Raw genomic sequence first — 26,399 nt, 5'->3', positions numbered from 1 at the left:
AAGATTTTGTGCCATGTTTTTGGAAAACAAGCTAGAAGGATTTCCACTTTCTTATGCTGACTCTACTTTCTGGCATTTTTCAGTCTGGAGGGCTGCTTATTCCCGTGTTCTTATTAATGATGTAGTGGAGACTTACATCCATCAGTGCAGCATTAATGTAGTTACTGCTCTCCCCATCTATCGTTATGAGGAAAGGCAGGCATCTGTCTGGAGGCAGAACATCCATACAGCGATTCTTTTCATGATTTCGTGGTAACAGTGCTATGCTGCAGTCTTCGACGCGCAGTGTCGGAGTCACCATGTTTAGCGTCTTTCAAAAAGAGGAAACGATACGACAGAAAAATTAACACCGCAGTGAAAGCATCACAAAATATTTAAGAACAGATCAGCTCAGCATTCAGTTTGAGTGGGAATCAATATGCAGAGAAATGAAAACATAACACAGTCGGCAGGGTTTGGATGCAAGAAATCCTGGAAGCATACAGATCTGAAAAATAACCTCAAAGACAGCTGCAGAGTAGCCTGCCTTCTGGAGACAGAATTGACATACTTCCCCTGAGTAAAAACAAGATTTTACTACTACCCCATTGCATTCTTTTATGATTTGGTACAATTCAATAGCAATTAGTGAGCCATTATTTTCCCTTTTTGCAGACTTCCCCTCCCAGACCTGGTCCAAAAATTCACATGGCTATAAGCAAGCACTTAAGCACTTAAGCAGCTGAACTGTATAGCTTCTAAGTAATGCTAGCCACAACTTACCCTAAACTCCTCTTTGATCTGGCTGGAGTTAGTTTGAGGATCCAGTTTATTCATTTCATAGTAAACAGACCTAACTTGAGAAGCTGGAACAGATGTGTCCCCACAAAGACAAGCTTCCAGGATAGCATCGTGGATGAAAACATACTGTTCCTGATAAAGCAATTACAATAATTACTGACATAGAGAGCAGACACTATTCATATTTTGGTAAATAAAAAGTAACTACTAATATGGTTTCCACTAATTCTTTTTCACTTTATTGGCACTGAAGCAAGACCAGAAGGAAAAACAGCAGTCCATAAAACTTTACCCTACTCATTTAGAAATTAATACAGAAGAATTGACTCAATTTAGTTTCAAGTACAAACAGAAGTGCAGTTAACACTCCGTAGCAAAACTTGGAATGTTTCTGGTTTCCCGATTCCTCTACACAGTTCTGTAGGTGCCATCATGCAACTGAGTCTCAACAAGAGGTACTCTAGAATGTATCCTTTCTGGAGAGGAAATAGTAATGACTTTATGAATCTTAAGTGCAGCATAACCATGCACTTGTTTGGGCAGCGGTTGTTCAGGTTTGTGTGTGGATTATTTTCTGCATATCACTGAATAAACTACCTTCCGGATGGTGCCTGACATAAAGAGGCTCCAGTTTTATGGCCTAGAAGTGTATTTTTTCTTGCAAAGAGTAAGGCAGTATTTCAGTAGATTAACAATACCTCAGTCTGCACCATGTTAACTCTCCGAGATCGAAGCTCTCTCACGCAATTGTATATGTCTACAACACCTTCTCTTTCTGCCATATCTAGCATGATGTCAATAACAATGAAGCATCCAGTTCTGCCAGCTCCAGCACTAAAGTAAAACAAAAGCACAGTTAGTGTGCAGCAGTGTATTGGAAAACGTAAAATGCAAGGGTTCATCTTGCAGGTACTTGATCAGTGGGATGATTACTGAAACTGAGCCCTGCATTTGGGCTTTGCAGGATTTCAGACTCAGATTTTACATTCTTGTTTATATTTGAGTTATTAAGTATGTCCTGAGTTTACAGGACAACATGACAGAGGGAGTTCTGCTTACCTGCAGTGAACAACCAGAGGGCCAGCATTTGGTGGGCTCTTGGATTTGACCTGCCGTACAAATCCCAGCAGGCCTGTTGCATGGTACGGTACACCATGGTCTGGCCAGCCAGTGAAGTGAAACTGCCGAATTTCTCGAATTTCATGAGCACCCCTCTGTTGAAAAGACAAAAGTTGAAAAGGGAAAACCAGCTGGAATGTGAAAGAAATGAGAAGAGAGATATCGGATGAAAGCAACTCCAAAAGTCTGAGCCTTGCTGAAAAGCATCTACCCCCTATCAGAACCCATATCTGTAGAGACTATTGGAGAGCAGGACAGCGAGTTTGAAGTTTACATATCAACTGGTCTTAAAGCCTTACAACAACATTGAGTAATTTAGCACTAGATTGGTTAGAAAATTTTAGCAAGAAGGTAGATCCTCATATCTATATTTAAGCCCTAGGTTGCTTTAAAAACTGTGGCCTTAAGATGCATGCCATGATCACAGAACAGGTCAGCAGCAAGGCCATGAACATATGACACAGATGACATTCTTGTTCCCACTGCCCTCCACAGTAAGTTTGCTGCTGACTTCAAGGAACTACAATTTCAGCATAATTTTCCTTATCATTTGTCTCCTTCATTGGTCTGAAAGAAACAGCTGAATAGTAAGAAACCTTTTGCACCTCCAATCACAGGGGCTGCATTTGTAGCCTGCCACATGCTCACCCTTCAAGTGATTTGCCACAGTCTAGAAGGACATGGATATAGTGAGACAGGTATGAATGAGAAGCCAAGCGTGTAAGTAATTTCCCAGGTGACTTTCTGGGGCAGTCTGGATATTATAGGTCTGTATGCTAAGTTTGATTTTCTTAGTGCTTATATTTCCCCTTCCTGCTTTAAAAATGCAGCTGCTAGTATTCCATTCTCATTAGAAATCCACAGACCAGAGGCCATCATACATATTTCATAAGCAAACAGCAAAATTATGACATATCATGTCTAGGCTGGACTAAATGTCAGTGATATTAATAACTAGTGGTTTACAGTTTTTCCTCTGAAAGATGTATGTCCTGTCTTGAGCTGGTTTCCATATAAAAGATCTAATTCTTTTTGCATAATGAAGTAATATAAACTACCTAATTTATTGCTAGTGTGCAAGATAAAAGAGTCTGGGATTTTCCATGGTTGAGAAACTATGGCTGTGCCAATGCTAGATGACTGGAATGGGCTTGGTGTGTCTTGAAGCCTTGATGCTCTGACAGCTCAGAGGAATATCCACTCTCATTTCCCTCCAAAACTGTGACACATAAAGGTAGGCAAGGAAGAAGATGAAGAGCAAATATGACACTGGTGTAGACTGAGATCATACCCTTGCAACAGAAATAGCCCTATATCCTAAAAACCAATTTATAAAATATACTAAAACACAGGAATAGACGAAGTAATTTGCATGTTGGGACAATCTAGCAAACACATTCAAATACAATTTTGTCTCTGTATTCTGAGGATTTTGAAGTGTGTTAGTTAACACAGCTTTTTGCTGCTGTAAGCAAGGCCTCCAACTCAATAAATAGCTGTGTGTAGGTGGGGTATCCACGTCCCAAACACTTTTATATTGCTCCTAACAACTGCCCACAATCCCCCAAGAAACAAAGTTCCCAAACAAAAAGCAGTGCCATGACCATACAAGCTAAGGCCTGAAACAAGGACCCCACACAAATTCTTCATGCTCTACGCAGCCTTGATTTTCAAGCAATTTACAAAAAAAGCGAACTGCCCCTCCAAACTGCTGTGCCCAGCTGTTGCAAAGATCAAGAGATGTCCTATGTATCTTGTGCATTAGTTTTGGAAACGCTGTCTGTCATGCTGACTGCATTTTTGTCTATTGTTGACAACACTCGGCTACTTAGAAAAGATTTTGCATACAGGGTACTTTTATAATGACTTTGCTTATTATACCTACAAAAGAATGATTTTCATGTCTGTTGCTTCCCTGCTGGTTTCTACACCCAAAATAGCAACGCAACCGCATGAATCATAAAAGCATATGCTCGTCTTGGAAAGACTGTATTTTTTATTTTCTTTTTTTTTCAGCTGAAACAAACAGAAAATGGTGTATAATGTTAACACACCCTAGGATGTTAAAAAATGTAGACCCTAATCATACAAATACTTCTGGTGCTGCAGCATGTTACTATCTGAACAATTCATTTGAGTTAACAGTTTGTTATGCCGTAAAGGAACTGCTCCAAAGGAATTGCTTATGTGCATGAAGTGTATTTAGGAAGCAGTCTTCAGAATCAGAGCACAAATTCTGGGTTCAGTTTTTTCAGCATATCTCCCTACTCCTTAATTATTGCCAAACAATAATTTAAAAGATAAAAATAAGTGACAGATTTATCTCCAAACAAATAAACTTCTAAATTGTATTTTAGGAGCAGGTATTTGTTCATCCATAAATAGAGAAGATGGTCAGAAAGGACCTCTGGATATCTTCAGTCCTGCCTCCCACTCAGAGTGAGTCTATGGTCTACACTAGATCTGTCTAGCTGAGTCCTGGTGATCTCCAAGAATGGAGGCTACACAACTTTTCTGGGTAATGTGCTACTCTCCTCTTGAAGGAGTTTTGTTAGTACAAGCCTTACATGCTGCAACTTCTGGGCCATTGCTCTCAGTTTTTTACCCTCCATTGCCATGGAGAAGAATGAGGAGAATTTGGTGTTCCTGGTTTTCTAAACATTTTTGATGCAGTTGCAGACTGCAATTAGATCCTCCTCAGCTTTACCATGACGAACAAGGCCAGAACTCTTAACCTCCCCTTGCAGCTCATGTGTGCTATATCCATGATCATCTCGGACATCAGCTTTTGTCCCAGGATGTCACTGCCTGTACAGACACATGGGGTTAGTTCACCCCATGTGCAGATCTTTGCATTTTTCCATGTTGAATTACTGAAGCTATTATCAAAGCTTCTGTTGGCCAAATCTTCAAGCCCTTTTTAACTGAGGCTCCAATGATCAGCATTTCAGCATCGCCCTTCACTTAGTATTATCTGCAGATTTGGTTACGATGCACCCTGTCTCATTATGCAGCTTGTCTTAGAGAGGCTGAAAAGTATAAGTCTCAGTAGACCAGAAATATAAATTTGAGATAATTATGGCAGAAGAGAGGTGTGGACTTGACCTTCCAGTACCACTAGAAGAGTTAAAAAATATGGAAATTAGGGTAAAAAAAATATACTTTACTCAAGCTACACTGACACTGTTTTCAGAGGCTTAGTAAAAAACTACCAGCTATTAAAAAGCAGTGCCTAAATGAAATCTTTTCAGATGGAGGTTTTTTGTTTTGGTTTTTTTTTAAGAAATAAAATGTTTAGTGCCTTTTATCTCTGTCTGTTCTAATGCACTTATTCAAGACAGTTTGGTTATGATCAACTGTAAAATCCTTTAGGTCTTTTTTTCCAGTCCCAGTTAAGAAGTGAAAAGCTAACATCAAAGCATGGGCTTAAAATGTGCAGAATAGAAACCAACCAGTGCTTCATCTACTTCAAAGTGTAGCCAGCGTTTCTCATCTGTTTATAAAAATATCTAAATGCAAGGGAACAACAGGCTTGAATGAATTCAAAGTACAATATGTATAGTGGTAAATATGATACAATATTTCAGTTCATTCAAATCACATAATTCTATTATAATTACCCTCAGGTTGCTCTATTGACGAATATTTAAGTATTAGATTGAAAAATAAAACAGGAAAAACCTAATTCCTTTGTTACTGTGGATGTATGTACAGAGACACTGTTGGGTCATCTTTTTGACAGTTTAATCTATCTGGATGCAGTATTCTTTTGATGCTAAAGTTTATGTTCTTCAAAACCATAACTGAATACTATTTCATCATTAGAGAGAACCAGCAGGTACTGCAACTAAATCAAAAGGAGCTTTCTAAGTTAATTAGTTGAAAATGTACTCGTGGTGATACTGAGAGAACATTACTGCAGTGTTCCATTAGGAATATCAAGTCTTCCAAAGAGACCCTCTCCTTGTTCTGCTACTCAAATGAATCTTGATACATACAACTTCTGTCCTTTAATGAAGTCTGAATAAAACCCTTGAATTGATACAAAATGCATTACACACTCCAGCATTAACTGATCCTGCTTATTCCCCCTTTCAGTAAGTACCTTATTTGTTAGTTACATGTTGTCCATATACTGTAAGCTGTTTGGAAGAACTACAGGATCTACTAAGCATCAAATAAATTCTTCTAATAAACAGTAATACAACACGCTGATTGAGAATCTCCCTATAAAGATAGATTCAACATGAAAACTGAAATTGCCTGGAGAGGAAAACTAGTGTGTTTCAACTAGGCCTCTGCAGAACAGGAATGCACCAGCCCAACAGCTTCTCCACCCTGGACTTCTGAATAATGGTGCATGCATCTTCTGGTGCAGACAGAAAATGATTGTGGGGAACCTAAGATGGGAAAACAGCACGAATGTGTTTTTCAATTGATTGCTGGGAGGGAGGCTTCGATTTCTCCTAGGCAAGGAACATCACTTTTTTCTAACTCAGGCAGGGGCCAATAGAGACGGAAAGGACAGAAAAGTTGCTGCATTTAAAGAAAACCACAGTTTACCATAAGAGGGCGACAGTCGTTTACCTAAAAAAGAGCTATTACAACTGGAATGTCAGTCAAAAGATTAAACTTTACCATGTTGTATCCACATATAAGTTACTTAGGTAGATACCATTATATTTAAGAAATCCAAATTTGGAAACTTACCTTTTCAACTGCAAATGTTCGAATCACATATTCAGCCAGGAGCTCAGTTTCTATTAGGGTAACTTTAATGTCTTTATATATCTCTGTGTCATCTGGCCAGTATTTGCAGCATTTGACCTTTAAAAAAGACAAAAAAATTAAGGTTCATTTATTTTAGAAGGTTCACATGGAATTTATTCTTTATTCAGTGCAATGTCTTCTGTTTTAAAATGCAATCATCTGCAAAACAGTGACATTTCCTACACGTGGAAATGCCTTATGTTTAAGGGACATTGCCTCTTCTTTTAAGACAGCTTTCAGAGTTGTAGGTGGGATTTGTGTTGTGGTTAGTGAACTAAGGTAAATTTCCATGGAGCACTAGAGATATTTACAACCAGCACAACTCAGTTACAGTAGATGTGTATTTCTTGTACTTTCCAGCACAGGGTGTGCCCTGAGGGGCAGCTGTGACTAGGTTTTTCCCTACTCATCTTCTTGGTGGTTTGTCTTAAAAATATCTTCCTACCTTCTCAAATATGTGTGTTTCAGACAGAAAACATCTTCTCAACTGTTAGAAAAGTATCTCTTTTCTTAGATTAACTTTCCAAAGGAACTGACGAAGGGTCAAATGGCAAAACTCAAAACTGGGAGTCAAGAGGTGAGTTTTATGTCTGGTCTTTGACACCAACTCACTAGAAGACCTGAAATACTATAGGAGGAAGGGATTTACCTCAGTTAGCTCACACTGATGAGTGGGACAGATGCCTTCTAGAGGTGTCTTTATTTCTGTTACCTATGAAAAGAGTCCAGATGACTGCCTTCGCCTAAGTGTTTGCCTTCTTGATGGCCAAGGTAAGGTGAGATTAATTACTGATTTGAGTAGGCTTCTGCAGCTGTGTGATCTTGACAAATTTATCCTGGAATATGGAGGTGGAAAGCAGGTGGGTTTTGTGAACAGTGCTTCACATTTTCTGAGCCCTGATATAGTTTAGATGGGATGGACTTTATAGTATTTACTATATTCAAATGTGCACTATTAGGAGTATTGTGTCCAGCTCTGGAGCCCCCAACACAGGAAGGACATGGAGCTGTTGAATCGAGTCCAGAGAACGGCAACAAAGATGGTCAGAGGGCTGGAGCACCTCCCCTAATAAGAAAAGCTGATAGAGTTGGGATTGTTCAGCCTGGAGAAGAGAAGGCTCTGGGGAGACCTCACAGTGGCCTTCCAGTGCCTGAAGGTGCCTACAGGAAAGCTGGGGAGGGGCTTTTTACCAAGGTGTGTAGTGATAGGACAAGATTTAAAATCAGATAAGGGGAGATTTAGGTTAGACATTAGGAAGAAAATTCTCACTGTGAAGGTGGTGAGACATCGGAACAGGTTGCCCAGGGAAGTTGTGGATGCCCCCTCCCTGGAAGTGTTCAAGGCCAGGTTGGATGGGGCTTTGAGCAACCTTGATCTAGCGGGAGGTGTCCTTGCCCATGGCAGGGGGGGTGGAACCAGATTATCTTGAAGGTCCTTTCCAACCTAAACCATTCTATGATTCCTGCTACTTTTTAAAGTGGGTCATTGTGGGGACTGTATGTGATGATGCAAATAGCTGATAGAATCAAGAATTTTCTCCTCCTTCCCATTTGTGTGGACAGGGTGGTGGACAGGGATGCTAAGTCATTAGTTACTTATCTATCTCTCTTTTATTCTACTCTGTCACGGTAATAGCTATGCTATCACCACGGCATCTGGCCTTTGTCCAGTAATGCAGTACGTGCTAGGAGTAGCATCTGTTACACATCTGCTGCATGGAATGGTTTCTCTCTCTCTCTCTCTCTCCAAAGGGAAAATTTAAAATGGATCTTTTAATACATGTAAATCTACTGGTTTATTTAAATATACACTTAAATGGATTGGGTAAAAACCCCAAACACTTCAAATATGTAATGTAAAACAGATAGAAAAAAAAAATTAAGTTTCACAACTGGAAGAGTATTTCTCAAACCTATTTTCATGCCAAAATATCTGGATTACTATAATATCTAGTCTTCAGCAAAAGGTAAAACTAATGTATGATTGTATAAGCATATAGTAAAATTTGCAATGCATGATTCAAATAATTTATTTGTACAGACTCCAGGTTCAGTATATAAAGGATTATGCAGAGTGTCAAACCTTGCCTGTTGGGCAGAAGAAAATACTTCCTCAGAATTTGTTTCAAGTGAAACAAATCATGTACAACCCTTCATTAGTCTGAACAGAAGAGAGGTCTTGTCACAGCAAAGTAGTAACATTGGCTGATAAAATAAACAATTTATTTGGGCAGGGTCAGTGGTTCTGACCCTTTTTCTGACTCTTTAGCAGGATAAAATTTAAATCTGAAGAGAACTGAGTTGAAGGGCTGGAAAAACACAGCCCCACATTGGGATCCTCATCAGAGAAAGAGAGTATCCTGGTTGTAAGCTCTGGCTCCCAGCCACAAACTTAGACAAGCATCCTAACATTTTATTCCTGCTTACACAGCTGATGGAAAGCTCTTAGAGCAGAGCTGAAGTTCAGGTAGCTCTAAGAAGGTTTTTATTATTTTCTCTATGCTTGTCTTCAGACCCAGTAACTGCATTAGTATTGACTAAGAAAAATTCTTTATATTCTTTACATTTCATCTGGTACTAAGCATGGTTTCAGCACAACTGGCAAACACTAGGTTATACAGTTCCCTTCCATAGTGAGAGGCTTGGAGCTGGGATACTGAGCATTCCTTGCAGTGCTCAGCACTCCTGTGCAAGGGGCAAAGATAGCGAGACTGCTCCCTCACCATCCTCACCAACCTGCGAGCTGACATGTGTCAATGTAGATGAGGTTTCCATCAGCCAAGGGCCAAGCTGAGGGTCAGTCCCAAGGTTCTTAAACAGCAAGATCTCTGGCAAACGTGTATTCAGCTCTAAAGCATATCTGTTGGCTGTAAGCAATGAACAACCATTTCAAAAGCATTAAAAGTTGCTGCAAGCAGTTTAGTAGTTGCTGATGCAATCTACTGTTGCATCTACTTGGTATTTGTTCAGATCTTATATTGTTTGGATGTATTTCCAAAAACCCTCTGATAGAAGCTAAATGAAAAACATCAAATGCTCCTCGTTTTGTCTGTGTTAAAATAATCCAGACAAGTCACATTCTTCAAATCCCTTAGGCCAGCAAACGGACCCTTTAACAGTCACTGCAGGGAACTCTCTGAAACAGGGTTTTCCTATCTATGGCTAAGATGATTTTTTGACTCTCCATGCATGATAAGGCAATTCATGCTGCCTCTGGACTGGAGCAGCCCACTGACAGCCCCATCTCTTCAGCTGATTCCCCTTTTCCTGCCTGTTCACTTATCTTTTCCAGAGGTGGACCCTGAGCCACAGGAAGGTGGCCAGTGCATGTAGGAAGGGAGCAGCTGCAGCGGTGTCACAGCCTTGTTGCTCAGCACGCCTCTTCCTTGCTAACTTTAGCCTTGTTTCTTTTTGATGAGTGCTTGCCATCCTCAAAACATCTCCAGCTTAGTAAAATAAACTATCGGGAAAAAACTGAACCCTGGCTGGATTAAATTCCTCAGCCTTGAAGGAAAACATGCCTGTTTCTAACTTAAGTCTAGACAGTCTGGATTATGACCAAGAACCAGGGACATTTAGGAAGACCAATTTAGAAGAGCATAGTCCCTACCTTCTTATGCCTCTACTGTTGGATTTGCTTCCAGTCTGCTTTTAAACCTTATTTAAGATGATCCAGTGAAATAATTAGGGAAGCACTGGGGGGATGTTGCAGAGAAGTTAAAGCCTTTCATGCCTTGTGCAGCTTTAGCCCGCTGAGGTTTTCTTACTCTGCTGCATGTGGGACTTTGGGCATGGAGCAGATTGGAGCTAAGCAGAAGGATCCATGACAGCACAATTTCCTGAAAACTGTCCCAAGTGGAACAGGGGCTGTAACAGGCATGGGAGTGGTGCCAGAGCCGCAGTCAGAGCCACAGACCAACACTAAATGATTCACTCACTGGGACTGGGAAATGGAGGTTGGAAAATCAACCTTTTTTTTTTTTTTTTTTTTTTTTTTTTTTTTTAAAATTCAGGCCACTTTCCTACTCTTGGCTCTTGTTCTGCAGTGCTGCTGCACATGCTGAGCTCTGGACATGGGAAATCTGTGGACTCCAGATGAGCCAGAAGTGAAGTAAATGCTTAAAGATCAGTCTCCCATATCCTCCAGGACCTCCCAAATAAATGTAAAAGCTTCTTAAAGACATTAAATAATGTAAACTAAAACCACACCTATAAATATTTTTTGGATCAGGGCTCTTATTTGTACAAGAAAAGACAATTGCAACAAAATAGAATAGGTTTTACTCACCAAATATGAGAAATGCTGCTGGTAACATGCTTGTTCATTTTTACTTTTTAGCACAGCTTTAGCTACTGTGGCTTGATAAAACTCTTTTGTTTTTTATAAACATGTGGTACATTTTACAAAAAAAAAAAAAAAAAAAAGCAACCCAAAAAACTACTAACAGAAGGTTTAGGTAAATAATTAATACATGAATCCAGAACTGAATATTAAATGCCTTACATTTTTTTCACACAGTTGCTACCATAACAGTAAATATCGTCCATAAAGTAGAAAACATAATTTTGAAATCTCATCTGATCAGAACTATAATTGATAGTTTGTTCAGATACACCCTGCATTTACATTCTAACGATGTGCCAAAAAATACAGATGTTCGTCACAAGATGAGATAAAAGGGTGAATGCCAGAGACATAATGAAAATGCTCTGGTTTAATCTATTCATCCCAAGGTACACTGCCCAATTGTTTCAAACATGTTTATTTTACTAATAATTTTAGAAATTTAGAGACGATTATTCTCTACTTCCACCCTCTCACTCCATCTTGCAGCAAAACAGTCTAATGTGAGAAACCAAGAATTAAAAATGAAGATGGAAAATTGTTGCTACTACTTCTAAATATAACAAACAATGTAGGCAGTGGATGGCTAATGAACACAAATTGTGACTTCTGAAGCTGTATATTTAGCCATTTGGCAATGTGACACATCTAGCTAAAGGCAGTATGGAAGTCAGGGCAGTAATTCATTTACTTAGAGGCTTGGAATACGAGGAGTATTACAGAATTAATATGTGAGCTGGCTGTGAAATATACTTTGTAGTTGGTACAGAACAGTTTAAGTAACACTGATTATTCAAAGTTTCCAATTTCCTTTGATTCTGAAATATTCTTAGCAAAAAGGTGATAAAACTGGCTATGAATTGCATGGATTGTCGTTAGTGAAGAGCAGTATTGTATATTCTAATTTGAAATTAATCCTGAACTAAGTAATGATGATAAGTCAGCCATAAATTTTGAAGTGAAACCTCTAGGATATAAAATTAAATAGCCAACCAAGCTCACTGCTGAAATTTTTAAACAGATTTTACAGATGTAGCTAGGATAACATAATATACTTTTATTTGGCTGACTTGGAGCAAAAGGACATCCAATAATTGAAAGTATTTTTTTATTTAAATACTTTTCAAACAAAGAAATGTATTGTGATTTTAGAACACCTTATACACTACAAAACAACGTTTGACACAAGATAAACCCAAATCTTTCTTTTTTAAATTTTCTTTGTTTGCTTTTGAGCAAGTCAGTTAATTGATTTATGACTCATTTTCCAGTTTTCTAAAAGAGGTATGGAATAGTATTGAGAAATACAAATTTAAGATACAGTCTGGCACCACCAGATGAATGAGTCTGTATAAAGGCAGCCAGAAGTCTTTATCTTGTTCACAGCTCCCAGAGTAAGAGAGAGATGTCTCCATGAATTTTACTAGCTCTTCTTCCAGTGACAACTCAGAGTTGATATAATTCTCCACCTCCTGCTGCCCTATGTTGCCCCAGCAGTGCAATCCTAGGTTGCCTGGTGGATGCACCCTCATTCAACTTCTGCCCAGAATATCTGGCTTTCTGGACATATGCAATAGTAGCCATCCACTAATGCTTTCCAGCCAAGGGAATGAGTGTGATTCCTTTGTTGTTAAGAATCAGGTATACTATTAGCATGCCATCAACCTGGTAGCTTGGATTAGATGAAATGAAGCTGTCAGACCAAGCCCACAGTGGGGTCTTCCTTTGGCCATTAAAAAGAATTAGTCTAGAAGCATTTGCTTCAGGGTAAAGGAAACCCAAAGCAAAGCTGTTGTAGTGTTCCTGCCTCCATTGCTAATATCAATGGCAGAACATCAGGAATTGCCTTTATTTCATTGCTTATGTTTAGGCAATTTTGTCTCCCACTGATCATTAAAAACGGCTGCAAATTAGTGTGCTGTAATGCAGCCCTGGAGTAAAAAAGGCTGCGCACAGAGCCCATGAAGAGTGTGGACCAATGCCAAGATAAAGGATGGTTACAGGATTAACTGGAGCTCCTCATAGCCTGTCTTAATCCCTTACACAACTGTGAAATCATGGGCATATTGCTCAGATCCTGTGCTCTGAGGACCTGATGTGCCTGCATCAAGCAGGATAGCCTATGCTTTGAATCACGCATCTGTTCCAAGAGCAAAATCAGCCATTAGCTGAGCTACAGTGCACCACCATGTTGCTGGATTGTTTTACGGCTTTAAAACCTGATAATCTGATGTTAGGTTAGTGAGCTCTACATAGCACTTTACTAGGTAAGGTAAAACTGCCAGTGCCTCCAGGATACTTATTCTTTCACAAAGAGACTGAGAGATTAATTTAATAAGACTGCTGAGGTAGAGAAGACTTGCAGTGCTGAAGCCAAGTCACTAGCCCAGACACTTCAAGTTACTTGAAGCCCTCTTTTCAAACTGCACTTAGACTTGCATCCTACACCGTGGCAGCACTGCAGCAGCTAGCCCATCCAGGGGGTCAATCCATTTGTGTATCATTACGACTCTTTTATTTATTTCTGAAAGTGAATTATCTCAATTGGATCAGTGAGCATTAAGCTATTAATCTATGATGATTAATGTTTTTTGAAACATAGCTTTTACTGGGAACGAGTGCATCAAAAGACTGAGAGCTGAAACCACGTCTGCTTTGAGTGACATGGGACAGTGCTGAACACTTGTAGATTGATGTCCTGTTTGATGACGACAACATTGCTAGTCTGAGGACTTCTCTATTAAATTATTGCAAAGAGTCTTCTTTTTCCTGAAGAATAACAGGCATTTTTTTTCCCCTAAGGGGTCTTCCTCTGTTCACATAATGGAATAATGCCAATTTGTTATTTCTGGTTATAAGTCTAGAAAGCTGAAATTTGTTCTGATGACTAGAAGGGTTCACTGACTTGAAAGATGAATAATAGTTTTAAGTTGCGATTGTTATATCTTTTTTTCCTCATTGATACTCTGTAAAAGTATAAACCCTACTCTATCCAACATGAGATTCTGAATTACAGTGAAACCAAATGTAAAACAATAGAATATATAATAAAATGCATCTACTGTAAGCACAGGTCCCAGGTTTTCTAAGTAAATGGAGTTAAGAAAAATATTTTTCTAGGTGTAGAAGGACACTATTCATAGGTTTTAGAAGCTGAGACTAGCATTACCTAGAGGTAGCAAAGGGTTTCATACAGCAACCTTTCTTCCTCTCATTTACAGAATGCAGTTTCTTTGTTTCAGTAGAAAAGTTAAAATGAAATCTCAGTCACCAGTATGCTTACAAACTCTTTGGCACACCTCCAATGTTGGTAATTTGGCTTATTACATTTAGAGGCAGCTTCAATTAGATAGAGTGTTTTTTTCATTTATACTAAATACGAATGTGCTGTTTGTGAAACATGTTAAAACAGTTTCTGTGTTTCACCTCTACAGTATCTCTGCAATGGGTGATCTGAATCTTAAATACAATTTTAATTTATCTTAATTTATAAGAGGGTTCTTCAGCATGGGAGGCTCTAAAAACTTGTAAAATGTAAGCTTTCTAATAGCTTCGTGTCAAAAGATCCCTTTTTTAATCAAAAGAACAGGAGGCAAGTCCATTGGAAATTTCACACTGTTTTTATGTTGCTGGAATTTCCTATGAAGGCTTTGTTTGGTTTTTGCAATACATTTACGGTAAGTTTTTGGACAGGACTTTCTTTGGCAGTTTTTCTTGGATGTCTGCTTTAGAAATCTCTCTTGAATGCTGACCAAGGCTGCACATCCTGAGCACCCAAGGCACAAGCACAAGCCCCAAGTCTTCCCTGAGAAGAACAACTCTTGACAGATTTTATCTTAAATCAGGGAATGCTTTTCTGCAATCCAGCATTAAGGAGATATTTCCTCTTTATCCAAAGGGGATTGTATTGGTGTCCTCACTGTCATGTGAACCCTGATACTCTTTAAGTATGAAAACTCAGAGCCATCAACATTTTTGCAGCAAGGCAGATGACAGTGCCCAACCACAGCAGCAGTGAAACAAGCAAAGGGAAAAATAAGCCTTCACTGTGTTCTTTCTTTTTCCTTATGCAGATACAGCCCTGCTGGCTCCTGGGAGGAAAAAGTCACCCAGGAGGATTGTGAAATGGCTATCATGAAAGGACAACACTTCTGAGACGTAAGATGGCAGTGAGAGGCTGTTTCCTTAGTGCTAAGGCATGTGTGCAGGCGTGGTGGCTATCTACCAGTCTATGGCTGACCTTCATTCCCCTTTCGTGTTACATCCTTTCTCTTCTAGTCAACCTTGCCTCCTTCTGAAAAAAAGGGTCTTTTGTGTGCTTATCAACGTTATTAGCGCTGGCTGTTTTCTAATTCCGGATAACAATTGAGAAACTCTAATTACTGTAATTACTATGCTTCTGGGGTGAGGTTTTATTTTTTATAATAATTTCTACTGTTGTTTTTTTATGAATACTTTGCTATATTAAAAGCATGATAGGCAATCATGAGTCCTTGCAGTGCATTTATGTATCAGCCACATCCACTGAATTACATCTGTGCATTTCAAGATTTGCTAATCCAATATTACTAAATTTATTCTGCTGCAAGCAAAAACAAGGAGTGGGAGAGAAAGTGACTACTGACAAATGATGTGACATGCCAAGTTTGATTCTGCCAACCAAATATTACTACCAGCCCAAAAGCAAAGATGGAGGTAACAGCTAGATGGCACAATTGAATATACTCTAAATCTTCCCAACATAACTTAAAGAGGAAATAAATGTTTCAATGTGTGCAAACATTGAAAAGCTTCAAGAAGCAACCTGAGACTTTGGGCAATATATAAAGACCTTGATGCAGTTTCTGTTGCTTACCACAGCAGGATCCAGCTCTCATTTTTGGAGTCTGTACTCTCCAGAGCAGTCTCTTGGAGTAAGCAGAATGTTCCCCTGTGTCCGTTTTCCAATCATGCCCCTACACTGGTAGCATTAAAGCTTTTGTTTCATCTTATGCTAAGTCTCTCAGGAAAAAATGTCTGAAATTATACTGCTATCTTCAGTTGCTCTGCCACTTACAGACATGAGCATGGAGGCCTCTTGCATTAATTTAACCTAAAATACATTATTTGGAATAGCTTGTGGTCTCACTGATACCTTTTTATGAGTCTTGGCTTTGCTTTTTACCTTTTAGTGTGTAGTTTGGAAAATTCTGATTCTTGCACTAAAATGCAGGTACATTATACCATTAATACCTGTGATTTTCTTTTTGTGAACTTCATTGTGAGTGGAAAGTTGTTGACCACTGACCCCAGCATGAAGAAAGCAGAGACTTTTTTTCAAGGATGCTTCAAGGGTTATTTATTTGTTTAGGTTTTTCTGTAAAAGTTCTTATGTCAACCTAGGCCAATCTTAACTGAAAACCACTTCATCACCTGTTATCAAAGAACTGTTCTGGCAACTCAGCAATGATTTTTCTAAATGACTGTGAGACCTCATTTAGATTTTTAATAAACAGTCATATTCTAATGAGGTCTTCATAAAACTGACTAAATATGTTTAGAAATCATTAGCTTAAATTGCCAGTACAAAAGCCTCCTTAGGGAGCCCTGCAGATTTTGTGATAAGACTTCTGGCAGATGGATTAGTATAACAGCACAAGTGAGTTCTGAATTTCCACACAAGCAGTGTAAATGCAAGTAACTGGGTAACAGGCTACCAGCTGAAGAGCTAAATGTCCCTCAGGTGGGTTCATTAAAGAGAGAAAACAATCAAAACACATTTCTGTGCCATTTAAATACCAGGTGCACAGCAGTCTGCAGGTGCCAGAAACACTGACAAGGGTCCCTTGCTGGAACACACAAGAGCTTAAAGGAATGCATGGTTTTGACAAGTGTGCCTCAGATAATGACAGATATTGGCAGATGTACCCGGACCCTGCTGGAGGGTAATGCAGGGGCTGAGTCATTTGCAGCAGGTGCTTGCATTAGGGGCAGCCTCATGGTGATTCCTCCATCCACAATTAAACCAGTCCTGATGCATAATGCTCCAGGGCAAGAATCAAGTTCCTAGCACTGATTTAATGACTATCCAGCCAGTCCTGGTAAACAAATACACATACGCCCCCTCAATGATTAATTCATGAAGGACTTACACTGTGTGGCAAACATGTTAAATAGCTATTCTTCCTTCCTGAAAATATAAAGCAATTTTCCTCCTCGGTTACAACGGCTCAAGAGGGTTAAAAGATAAAATAAAAAACCCCTATAAATCTTACACCAGCAAAAGCAACTGAAATAGAAAACCCTGAGGTTGGGAAGGTTGCAAGGTTTATCCTGCAGAAAGACTACCAAAAGGTCCATTAAAATCCTTGCTAATCAAGGTGGCACAGAGCTTGGGTAAGGAGTTGTGGGACAGATGGTATGTTTATAATATGACTCCTTGTTGCTTATGGTTCCAGCTCTAGGAGTGGGATAGAAGCACCAACAGAGGACTGACTGCATTGTTCTGTGGCTCATACAATCTCATTTCCATTAAAAGCTCATTTCAATTTCTGCTCTCTGATATCACCTGTGTCTGTCTCCAGAGAAAGTGAGAACAAAGTCATTTCCACTACTGCCAGAAACAACAAAGCCACAGATCTGTATCCCTCTAGGACTCTTGCACACTGAAGAAATCTCCAAGGTGGCACAAACTGTTGCTTGCTGCTAAGGGAAGGTGCTGCGGACCTAAACGCTGTGTGCTGAGGCTGCCAACACTGGCACCACCACTGGCATCTCCCTGGCTGATATCTGACAGTTCACTCTGATGCTTTCAAATATTGACTTTAGGAAAACAGTATGTGGTTTCATAAAGTATGCTGGTTTTGCTCTACAGCTTGTTCATCCATACCCTGAAAACATACCTTTTAAGTTGTGTTCTTGGGTATTTATAAATGTGTATAGAGCTTTTACAAAGAGGTTTGCTGGACAGCTTCCTATTCTTACAAATCTATCAATTTTGAGTTGATATGTGACCATCCAACTATTCATCCAGCCTTCTTCCTCACTCAAGTGACTGAATTTTAAAACAGCCTCCATGATCCTTTTTTGTCTCTGCAATTAGTCATACACACACTCCTGCAGCAGGTGTTAATTGCAGTCACAAACCCGATCGTTTTTATATCTAAAAATAATACTAGCACCTGATCTGTTGGCAGGCTTGGGCACACCGATATCTAAATGTTAGGATTTATATTAATAATAGACAAAGGACATAAGCGAGAATAAATTGAGATTATAAAATTGGACCTGCTACAAAGGAGACAAGATCTGACACTTCGACTCATACCATGTAAACAGGGCTCTCTCTCCTCATGCCAATGCTACAGGGCAGAGGGGTATCAGCCATTTCACCAGTGTGAAATTACAATAATCTCTTCAAACCATGTGCCTCGCACCATGATACATGCACTTAACTTCTTATTTCAACACTTTGATTTACAATAATTGCAGTACTTGCAATAAAAGCAATGGGTTTTTTTCATTCCAAATGAAAGCTATATGCGCAGTTCCCAAGGAAATTTTCTTGAAAAAAACCCATCCTAGATGAGAAGTAAGACACCAGTGCATAGACAAAGCAGTAAATTAAAAGACTCAGTTATTGAAGGTTGTGAGAAACACTTTTTGAAAACAAAATTAACTATAATGACTTGAGTAGGAGGCCTACTTTAGAAGTTATCAAGCAAAGAAAGAAAATTACACAGTATCAGCCAGGTAACTCAAGCTTTCCTTTACTACTCACCTCCTGAAGACAACCTTCTGATCAACAAATTTAGTGTACAAATGAGTAAAGCTATTTTCTTCTGGTTTAGTCCAGAAGGCTAACACAAAGGAAAACCCAAACAAACCAGGTTGATTTGAACTAATTGTCCTGGTTTGAGCCGGGATGAAGCCACTTTTCCTTTTACTGATTTTTTTTCCTTCAGGAAGCTGGGACTGGTAACGCTGGAAAGTTTATGTTACTGCCGGGACTCCAAGGTCACACCTTCACTCTGCCGGCTCAGGCACTACAGGGAGATCTATGACCTCCCCGTAGGAGGCTGAGTTAGACAGACAGCAAAACTGGCCAGAGATATTCCATTCCATATATTTACGTAAGCTCAGAGGAAGGTCAGAGATCACAGAAGGCAACTTCCTTCCTGCTTCTTCTTCCCTTCTCTTCTGTCCATGGCCAGTGTCCAGGGAGGACTCTGTCCACCTACCACTGTTGATCCCTAGGCTCGAGCTCTCCTGACCCTCATCACTCTGCACTTTCTCCAGCAGCTCTGAGACTTTTCAGGACTGTCTGCAGCTCAGGAGATGATGTGGAAGTTGCTGGGTGCGAGGGGAGGCAGTAGGGGTTTTGCACATTCTTGAACACATTTGTATATAATTGTACATATTTTCTTTCATCATTAGTGTTTAATTAAAGCTGTCTAGTTTAGTTTTCAATTCAGAGAATCTTCTTCACATTCTCTCTCTCCTTCCCTACCTGGGTGGCAGGGAGAGAGGATCGAGAGCATTGCTGTCGATCCTGAGTCAAACTGTGACACTAAGCAATTCTGAAGAGGGTGCATTTTCATACTTTAACTACTTTTCTCAGAAATTTGCTTCAGAATTACTCCCTCTCAAGTCTCTCTTAAAAAAAGAGACGACTCCATACCTTGTTCTGTACGCAATTCTCTCGTTTTCCTTACTAGAAATGGTATGTATGAGATATATACAAAGATATGATGCTTTCCCTTTCTGGCAGTCTTTGCAGGCTGTGTTGTACCAAATGCAGCTTTATCAGTTACTATTTCATTGTGCAAATGTTATCAAAGACAAGCATCCAAGGTATGTTTAAAAATAATTGATAATGAACCTCATAGAAGGCAGTCATAAATATTTTATGTGCTATACTCAGTATACGAGCATCTTGTTAGTCTGCTATTTAATTTCCAAAAGCAAACATCTTGGAAGTCTTTCATCTTTTTAAGTACAAAAATCACTTACCCTTCCCACTTCTACAAGATTAGTAACCATGATTATGCTGGCTGTGTTTTCATGCCATACCATTCTCCAAAAGTCATATATTGTCTCCTGCATTGGTCCTGAAACAATAAATCAAAGGAAAGGTTACTTTCTGCAAGTCGCATGATTGGAAGCTTGTCTCTGGGGAACCCTGAGAAACTGTGACTATACACATATATTCATATCACTGTCATCATATTTTTCATTTAGGGTCAATTTCTTTCCTGTCATCCCACCTATCTGCATTTAAGCATTTTTCCCTGAAGCAGTCCTCTGAAAGAAAGTTAGTTCTCCAGCACTTAGGCATTTATCTCCATGATATCTAGAAGTGGAATTATAAAAACCAGATAACATTACTCTTTCTCTTCACAATTGGATTACAACCTAGGGAAGGTGCATTTGAAATGAAATGAGCCTCAATGGACTACATGGCCTTTCCTGGTTTCTAATATTTTTCTTAGTATACACTATCCATCAAATTACCCCAGCTTCTAAATTGTACTTCCTGAAGTGAGACAGAAGTTACAGGCATTTTGCTGCAGTGTATCACTTTGCGAAGCAGAGGGAAAAGCTGTAAAGAACCCTGGCATTCCATGGCAGCCATGTCCTCTGCAGTGCTTTCCCCAGTGACCTCGGTGCTTCTGTTGACCAACACATAGACCTTCCTCTGGTGTCGTGCTAAAGCTGGGTACCAGCCAACAGGAAGTGTCACAGAAATGTAAACTGTTGAGAACAACCATGTCACTTTGCGTATGCCTGGTTCCATCTGTTCTAGCCTGCTTGTCTTGCCCATGATGTCCAGCATGACAGGACAATTTTAAACCACTTCTTTAATGTCACTGAGTTGTTAAGAATGTAGAATATTTATATTCTACAAATGTAGAATACTATCAGGTGCTATAAACTTAACATCCATACTGAATCCATTACTGAACTGCAACACTGCAGTAAGCACTTAGTGGCTTACTTAAAGAAATGCTGTAAGTCAGCTAATCTGAGAACAAATGGTAACATATTGGCCTAAATGGTCGTCTAGTGAAGAAGCCAACACTTAAACCATTACAGAACCATACTCAGACAGATCAGGGCAGCCTGGCACCCATGTTTTGGTACTTACAGCTCCCTTTGAAAATAAATTTTTCACTCTGAAAATAAAGTACTTGCTGAAAAATGCAGTAATATATTATTGCTGTATTATCATGGCAGGGGGGTAGATGGTTTTTGAAGGTCTGTTTCAACCGAAGTCATTCTGTGATTCTATGTCTTTTTGATTCTATGATATTACAAGCAAGTGAAAACCAACTCACTAGACAACCACAGTTGTGATATATCTTACTTAGACCTCAAGTTTAAGAAAAAGGATGGTAACAGTCTGAAACTTATTAATTTTTTAAATTTATTTTGATTTTCAGCAATTTCAAGGATGATTTTATCATCCATCATTTGCATACACCATTTAAAGAAGTTATGTAACCTTCCCTTTACTTACTCTGCTTTTAAAAATGCTGCATGTATAGTTTGTTTCACAGATTTCCCTATAGTCACTGAACTTGCCTTTTCCTTGGTTTGGTAGTTCACAGAACAGGAGTAAAAGCCATTTAGAACAACAGGAAGATAAGACTGTTACAACACAAGAAATGTCAGAAGGTCTCAGAGTAGAAATAACAGCAAAATCTAAAACTGCAGTTTCTGAAATTACCAAATTCAAGCTGATGCTGTGGCTCCAAAACTGGATACATTTTTTTTTTTTTTTTTTTTTTTTAAATTTACAGCACAGAACAGTTGATACTTTTCTGAGATTTCATTTTGAAGTATGACAAGAGTTAAATCACTCTCCAACATACGGAAATTTACAGTAGGTATTTTACTTCTATGTAAGTGTTCTGGATATGTAATACATACATATACATACCCAGATGCAGTCTGAGTGCAATTTTGAATGTCACAGTAAGATAATATACATTATAATGAAAGTTTAACTTGCTTATGTTTTAATATTGTAGATATCAATCTAGCTTTTTGGACACTCAAAGTCACAAAGGAATCAGGTTTTGGAACAACCTCTTCTATTGGTGAAAGGAAGGGGGCTGTTTTATTCACTGCAGGTAAATACTATCTCTGTAGCTCCTTCCTTCCTCTTGAATCTCAAACGAATATTCAACAAAACAACTATTGCTATAAACTTTGAATGAGCATACCTAAAAATAGGATTAGTGAATGGCAGTTTTCCAGAGTAGTGTCCTGGAAAGAGTCTCCAAGTTCATGACACATTATTAAGATTATTTAAGCTTGATCAAGCATAAAGAATAACAATACTTGGTTCAAGAATCCTCACCACAAGCCAGTTTATTGGAGAAAACCCAATGGCTCTACTGCATTTGGATACCACAGGATTATGTGGTTTCAAGATTGTTCATCTGAACATGTTTTTGGCAAAGCTGCAGAAAAGATGAGAAGAGATCCTCTGTCTGCACAGCCCTGCTCAACTTGCAAGAAGGCAGAATCTTTGAGAAAGCAAGGGGCAATGTATCAAGGTCCTTTATGTATTACTTCAGTTTTCGTTCCAAAAGATTCACTTGAGTTACAAGATGGTTGGGCCCTACTTTGTAACAGTAATTTCTTTTAGACAGCTCTGGGATAACCTGCAAAAATTTATTTCTGGGTTGTTTTTTTTTTTTTTTTCTACAGACAGCATTATTTGTCTTGTGCTTTAAAGATTCCTACATTTCAGATCCTGAAATAATGAATTACATCTGGGGAGAGATCATGAACACTAATTTCTTCCTAAAGATTTTGAAATTGTCTTTTTTTTATAACAAAAAGAAAAAAGATAATAAATTATGAGCAAAATAAATCTTTAGAAGAAGTGACAGCATTTTTTTCAGGCTGGGGAGAGAGCTGAGCTCTGACTAGTCTTTCAAGCTGTTTTCCAAATATTTTTCTAGGAGAAATGTCCTATTCTGCAGTGCTGAGTACACCCTTCTCAAGTGTTGTGAAGTGTTCTCTTGCTTTTCCTCTCCAATTCTTATATGTAGCCTCCAAACTTCTTTTACGTTCAGGACAGTGAAAGGAAAAAAAACCACCTGAAAACCTACCTTAAAGTCTTAGAAAGTAATTCTTTTCTACCCCATTTTTCTTTTCTTCTTGACATTTTTCAAATTATTTTCTGACATATGAATAAATTATTACTTGTCTCCAGCCAGAATTGAAAAGCATTAGAGGCTAGCTAGGGCTGGAGGATTTATTGTCATGAAGAACTGAACAATTTGATTTCAGAGAGTTGCGGTAGGGAGAGAAAGAGGCTATAATTGTTCTACACATCAGCTTCACAGATGTGTGCACAACAGGCGGGAAGGCTATTCCCAGCAGTCACCGCTTTGTGCAAGAAGAAGGACTGAAGAGAAGGTACCATCCTGTCCAACAGTAAGCCTGCAGCATAGCCCATTAGCAACACAATACAGAAGCTGGTATAAAAGATTTCTGCTGTGGAAAAATGAGAATGACAACATACTGCAACAAGAAGATGAAAAGCAAAGGAAAACAAGAACAAGAAATCAACTCTCCAAACCCCAAGCTAATTAAATGCATTCTTGAAAAAAGTCAACAGAAATGATCAGTTGTATATATCATAGCCGTTAGTTGAATTACCAGTAGTTGTTAGTTCCTGCTCTGCAAACGCAAACATATCAGGAAATGGAAAATCACACATCTTTTAAGGATGGTTTAAATGCATAAGAAGCTGCTTCTGTACACTGAGCTTTCTAGATCCTCTGGTTCTGCTTGTCACTGTGAGACCCAGTTCTAACAACTGGTATTGCTACTGAGGTAATGTGATCAATTTGAACATGATAAACTAGACCAGAGAACAGGGAAAGGTGTTCAGATGTAGGAAAGAAGGCAAACACACAAAGAAAAAAGTAAAACCTGAATCCTGAAATGTCCCCAGCACTTGGGACTTGTAAATCAATGGGTCATTTTGCAACGTCTAGAAAAGGAAGCAGCTTAAACAAGGAACAAGTAGCTTCTAAAACCTTTTTCTAGGATAGAATGTCAAATTCACAAGCTAACATTTGGTTCTCCAGAGACCAAATTCAATGATAGATATTAAAGATAGAAATGTGCAAAAAATGAACAGATACCTTCAAGCACCAAAGGTCCCCCAGGAATGGTGCATGAGTAGAGGCGGCCATGAGCGTGTGTTGGTGGAGGCAGCGGACTGACAGGTTGCAGGACTTACATCTGCAGCCGTTCAATTCCATCTTGAAAAGAGTGCAATAAGCCTCCTTCCAGTGAGTAGATGCGTTCACCCCACGTGAGCAGGTTATAAAATGGTCCCCTTACCTTATGGTTACTACAGTTTCAAGTAGCAATGAGAACTGTCCTCACATTTTACTGAGGCAAAACTGCCTGCCTTCTACAGCAACTGCCTGCACCTTGACCACTCAAGGACAACTAGCTAATATGCCTGCACAGATGCAGCTGCATTTTAGCTGTCATTCTTTACTATGTATGATCCTTTAAAAAGAACTGGAGATAGTGTTTCCTTATTAAAAGATACAGCTGTATGCAAAAAAACCCCTAAAAGTAATGATTCCCTTTGCAACTACACTGTCAAAAAAACCCAAACACATTATGTAGCAGACATTGTTCAAAATACACATGAAAGCATAAAACCAGAGATAAACAACAACAACGAAATTACTGGGGGAACAGAATACAACAGATTAAAAAGTTTGAGAATGCTCCTTTTCTTAACAAACCTCTTTAACGGGACAGATTAGGTGTTACTAGGATAACCCACAGAGAATTTCAGAGGAAGAAGGAAAATTACAGGGTTACTAATGCTCTGCCAGTCCAGTGTTCTGATAATCCTTAAGGGCTTGTTATTTGCTCTTTTATCTAGGCTAAAATTTGGAGGTAACAACAGAATGCCCTTTCAGAAAAATGTTATGTAAAAAACCTGCACTTCAGTGTTACTTCAAACTATATATATCAGCAAGTGCAGGAAAGAGAACATCTTCCTCAACTGAAATACATTTTTTCCCTCCTCAATACGGCAATGCACCCAAGATTTTATCAACAGGAATTTGCAGATGCATCATTATGTGACCAGGTTTTCATGAGTATTCAATTCTGTCAGCCTCCCAGTTACTTCAGGGGAAGCTTGTCAGCTGTTGTGCAAACCTGGACACCTCTGTGTCACCAGGTGTAGACTAAGGACTATAAAAGCAGGTCCCCCTTTTTCATACCATTAAGTAAAATAAAATAAATAAAACATCTTGATTTTTCTATCTAAAGTGGTCAGCATACTATAAAGAAAATTGATAGATCCTGGTTGTGCTGATTTAGTCAGAATAATCATATCAACTAGCATAATAAACTGCTAGTTCAGTATTTTTTTGTAATTGCATTGCCACTGTCACACAGCAGTACAGCTGTCTGCTGGCTCATCTCTGCCCTCCCCAAATGAGCTGGATTCTGAATGGCAGATACTATTAAGAGCTGACCAGTTGCTTGCTAATCTGATTTGTCCTGAGCAGTCTTTAGCAAATGCTTTTTGAACAAGTATGGTAGCATGCATTCAATTTTCACTCACACTTTCAGGAGTTCCTAAGGGTTTAGTGCCTCCATGGAGGCAAGCAAAATCCAGAACAACACTCTGCTGTCAAAAAGCTAAGAAAATCAGGCAGTGATTATGCAGTTTTTCTGCAATGGCTTCTCTCAATATAGGTTTAGACAGTTGTTTTTTTACTGTAACATGTACACTTAAATTTACTTCAAAGGCTTATAGAATGGTATGTTTTTATAGGTACAGTATGCATGCTCCTGTAAATACTGTGATTAATTTTTAAGGCTGAGATAAAACTGTGATCAAGCTATCACTAAACCATATGGGCCAACCATCTAAATCCATATAAAGAAGTCTTTCATATTTTAAGGTGTCAAAAAAATAATGATGAAAAATGATCACGTCACATAACCTGAATACTTCTTATGCTTTAATTAAGGTCATCCTGTGTGTGTTTGAGAAACTAAACAGCATCAAGGGTAAAATGTACCCTAGTGCCATTCACTTCTCTCCTTCTACTGAAGTCTCCTATAGCTCTGTAAGAATTAGCACACTAAAAAGCAACAGATATTTGCACTGGAAAAACATGGTCACAAATGCTTACTTATTAATTGTTACTTATTAATTGCTGATTTCTAGTTCCTATGCTTCAATACTAATTATTTGTTGCTTCTGCATATCCCATATTTTGTGCATTAAAGAATCAAAATGAAATTAAACAAAATCCCTGTAGTGAGCTGAAAAATCACATTCTTGCTTTTGTCACTTTATTTGATTTACAGTGTTGACTGTGATGGCATTAGAAAT

The 26,399-nt window shown here is 38.8% G+C and overlaps 1 protein-coding gene across 1 annotated transcript in view; it reads right to left on the bottom strand.

Moving 5' to 3' along the window:
• Nucleotides 1-26,399, bottom strand: part of PTPRM (protein tyrosine phosphatase, receptor type, M) — a 331,529-nt gene that overhangs the window by 14,305 nt on the left and 290,825 nt on the right. The window contains exons 23-28 of the mRNA XM_010006866.1: nucleotides 20,006-20,103; nucleotides 6,610-6,726; nucleotides 1,840-1,994; nucleotides 1,479-1,614; nucleotides 763-912; nucleotides 137-310 (exon numbers count right to left, since the gene is read on the bottom strand). Of these exons, the coding sequence (XP_010005168.1) occupies nucleotides 137-310; nucleotides 763-912; nucleotides 1,479-1,614; nucleotides 1,840-1,994; nucleotides 6,610-6,726; nucleotides 20,006-20,103 (830 nt within the window). The remainder of the gene's footprint in view (nucleotides 1-136; nucleotides 311-762; nucleotides 913-1,478; nucleotides 1,615-1,839; nucleotides 1,995-6,609; nucleotides 6,727-20,005; nucleotides 20,104-26,399) is intronic.

Source organism: Chaetura pelagica, unplaced genomic scaffold (assembly GCF_000747805.2).
Source record: "Chaetura pelagica isolate M959 unplaced genomic scaffold, ChaPel_1.0 scaffold109, whole genome shotgun sequence".
Classification (NCBI taxonomy): domain Eukaryota; kingdom Metazoa; phylum Chordata; class Aves; order Apodiformes; family Apodidae; genus Chaetura; species Chaetura pelagica.
This window is presented reverse-complemented; position numbering and strand designations above follow the sequence as displayed.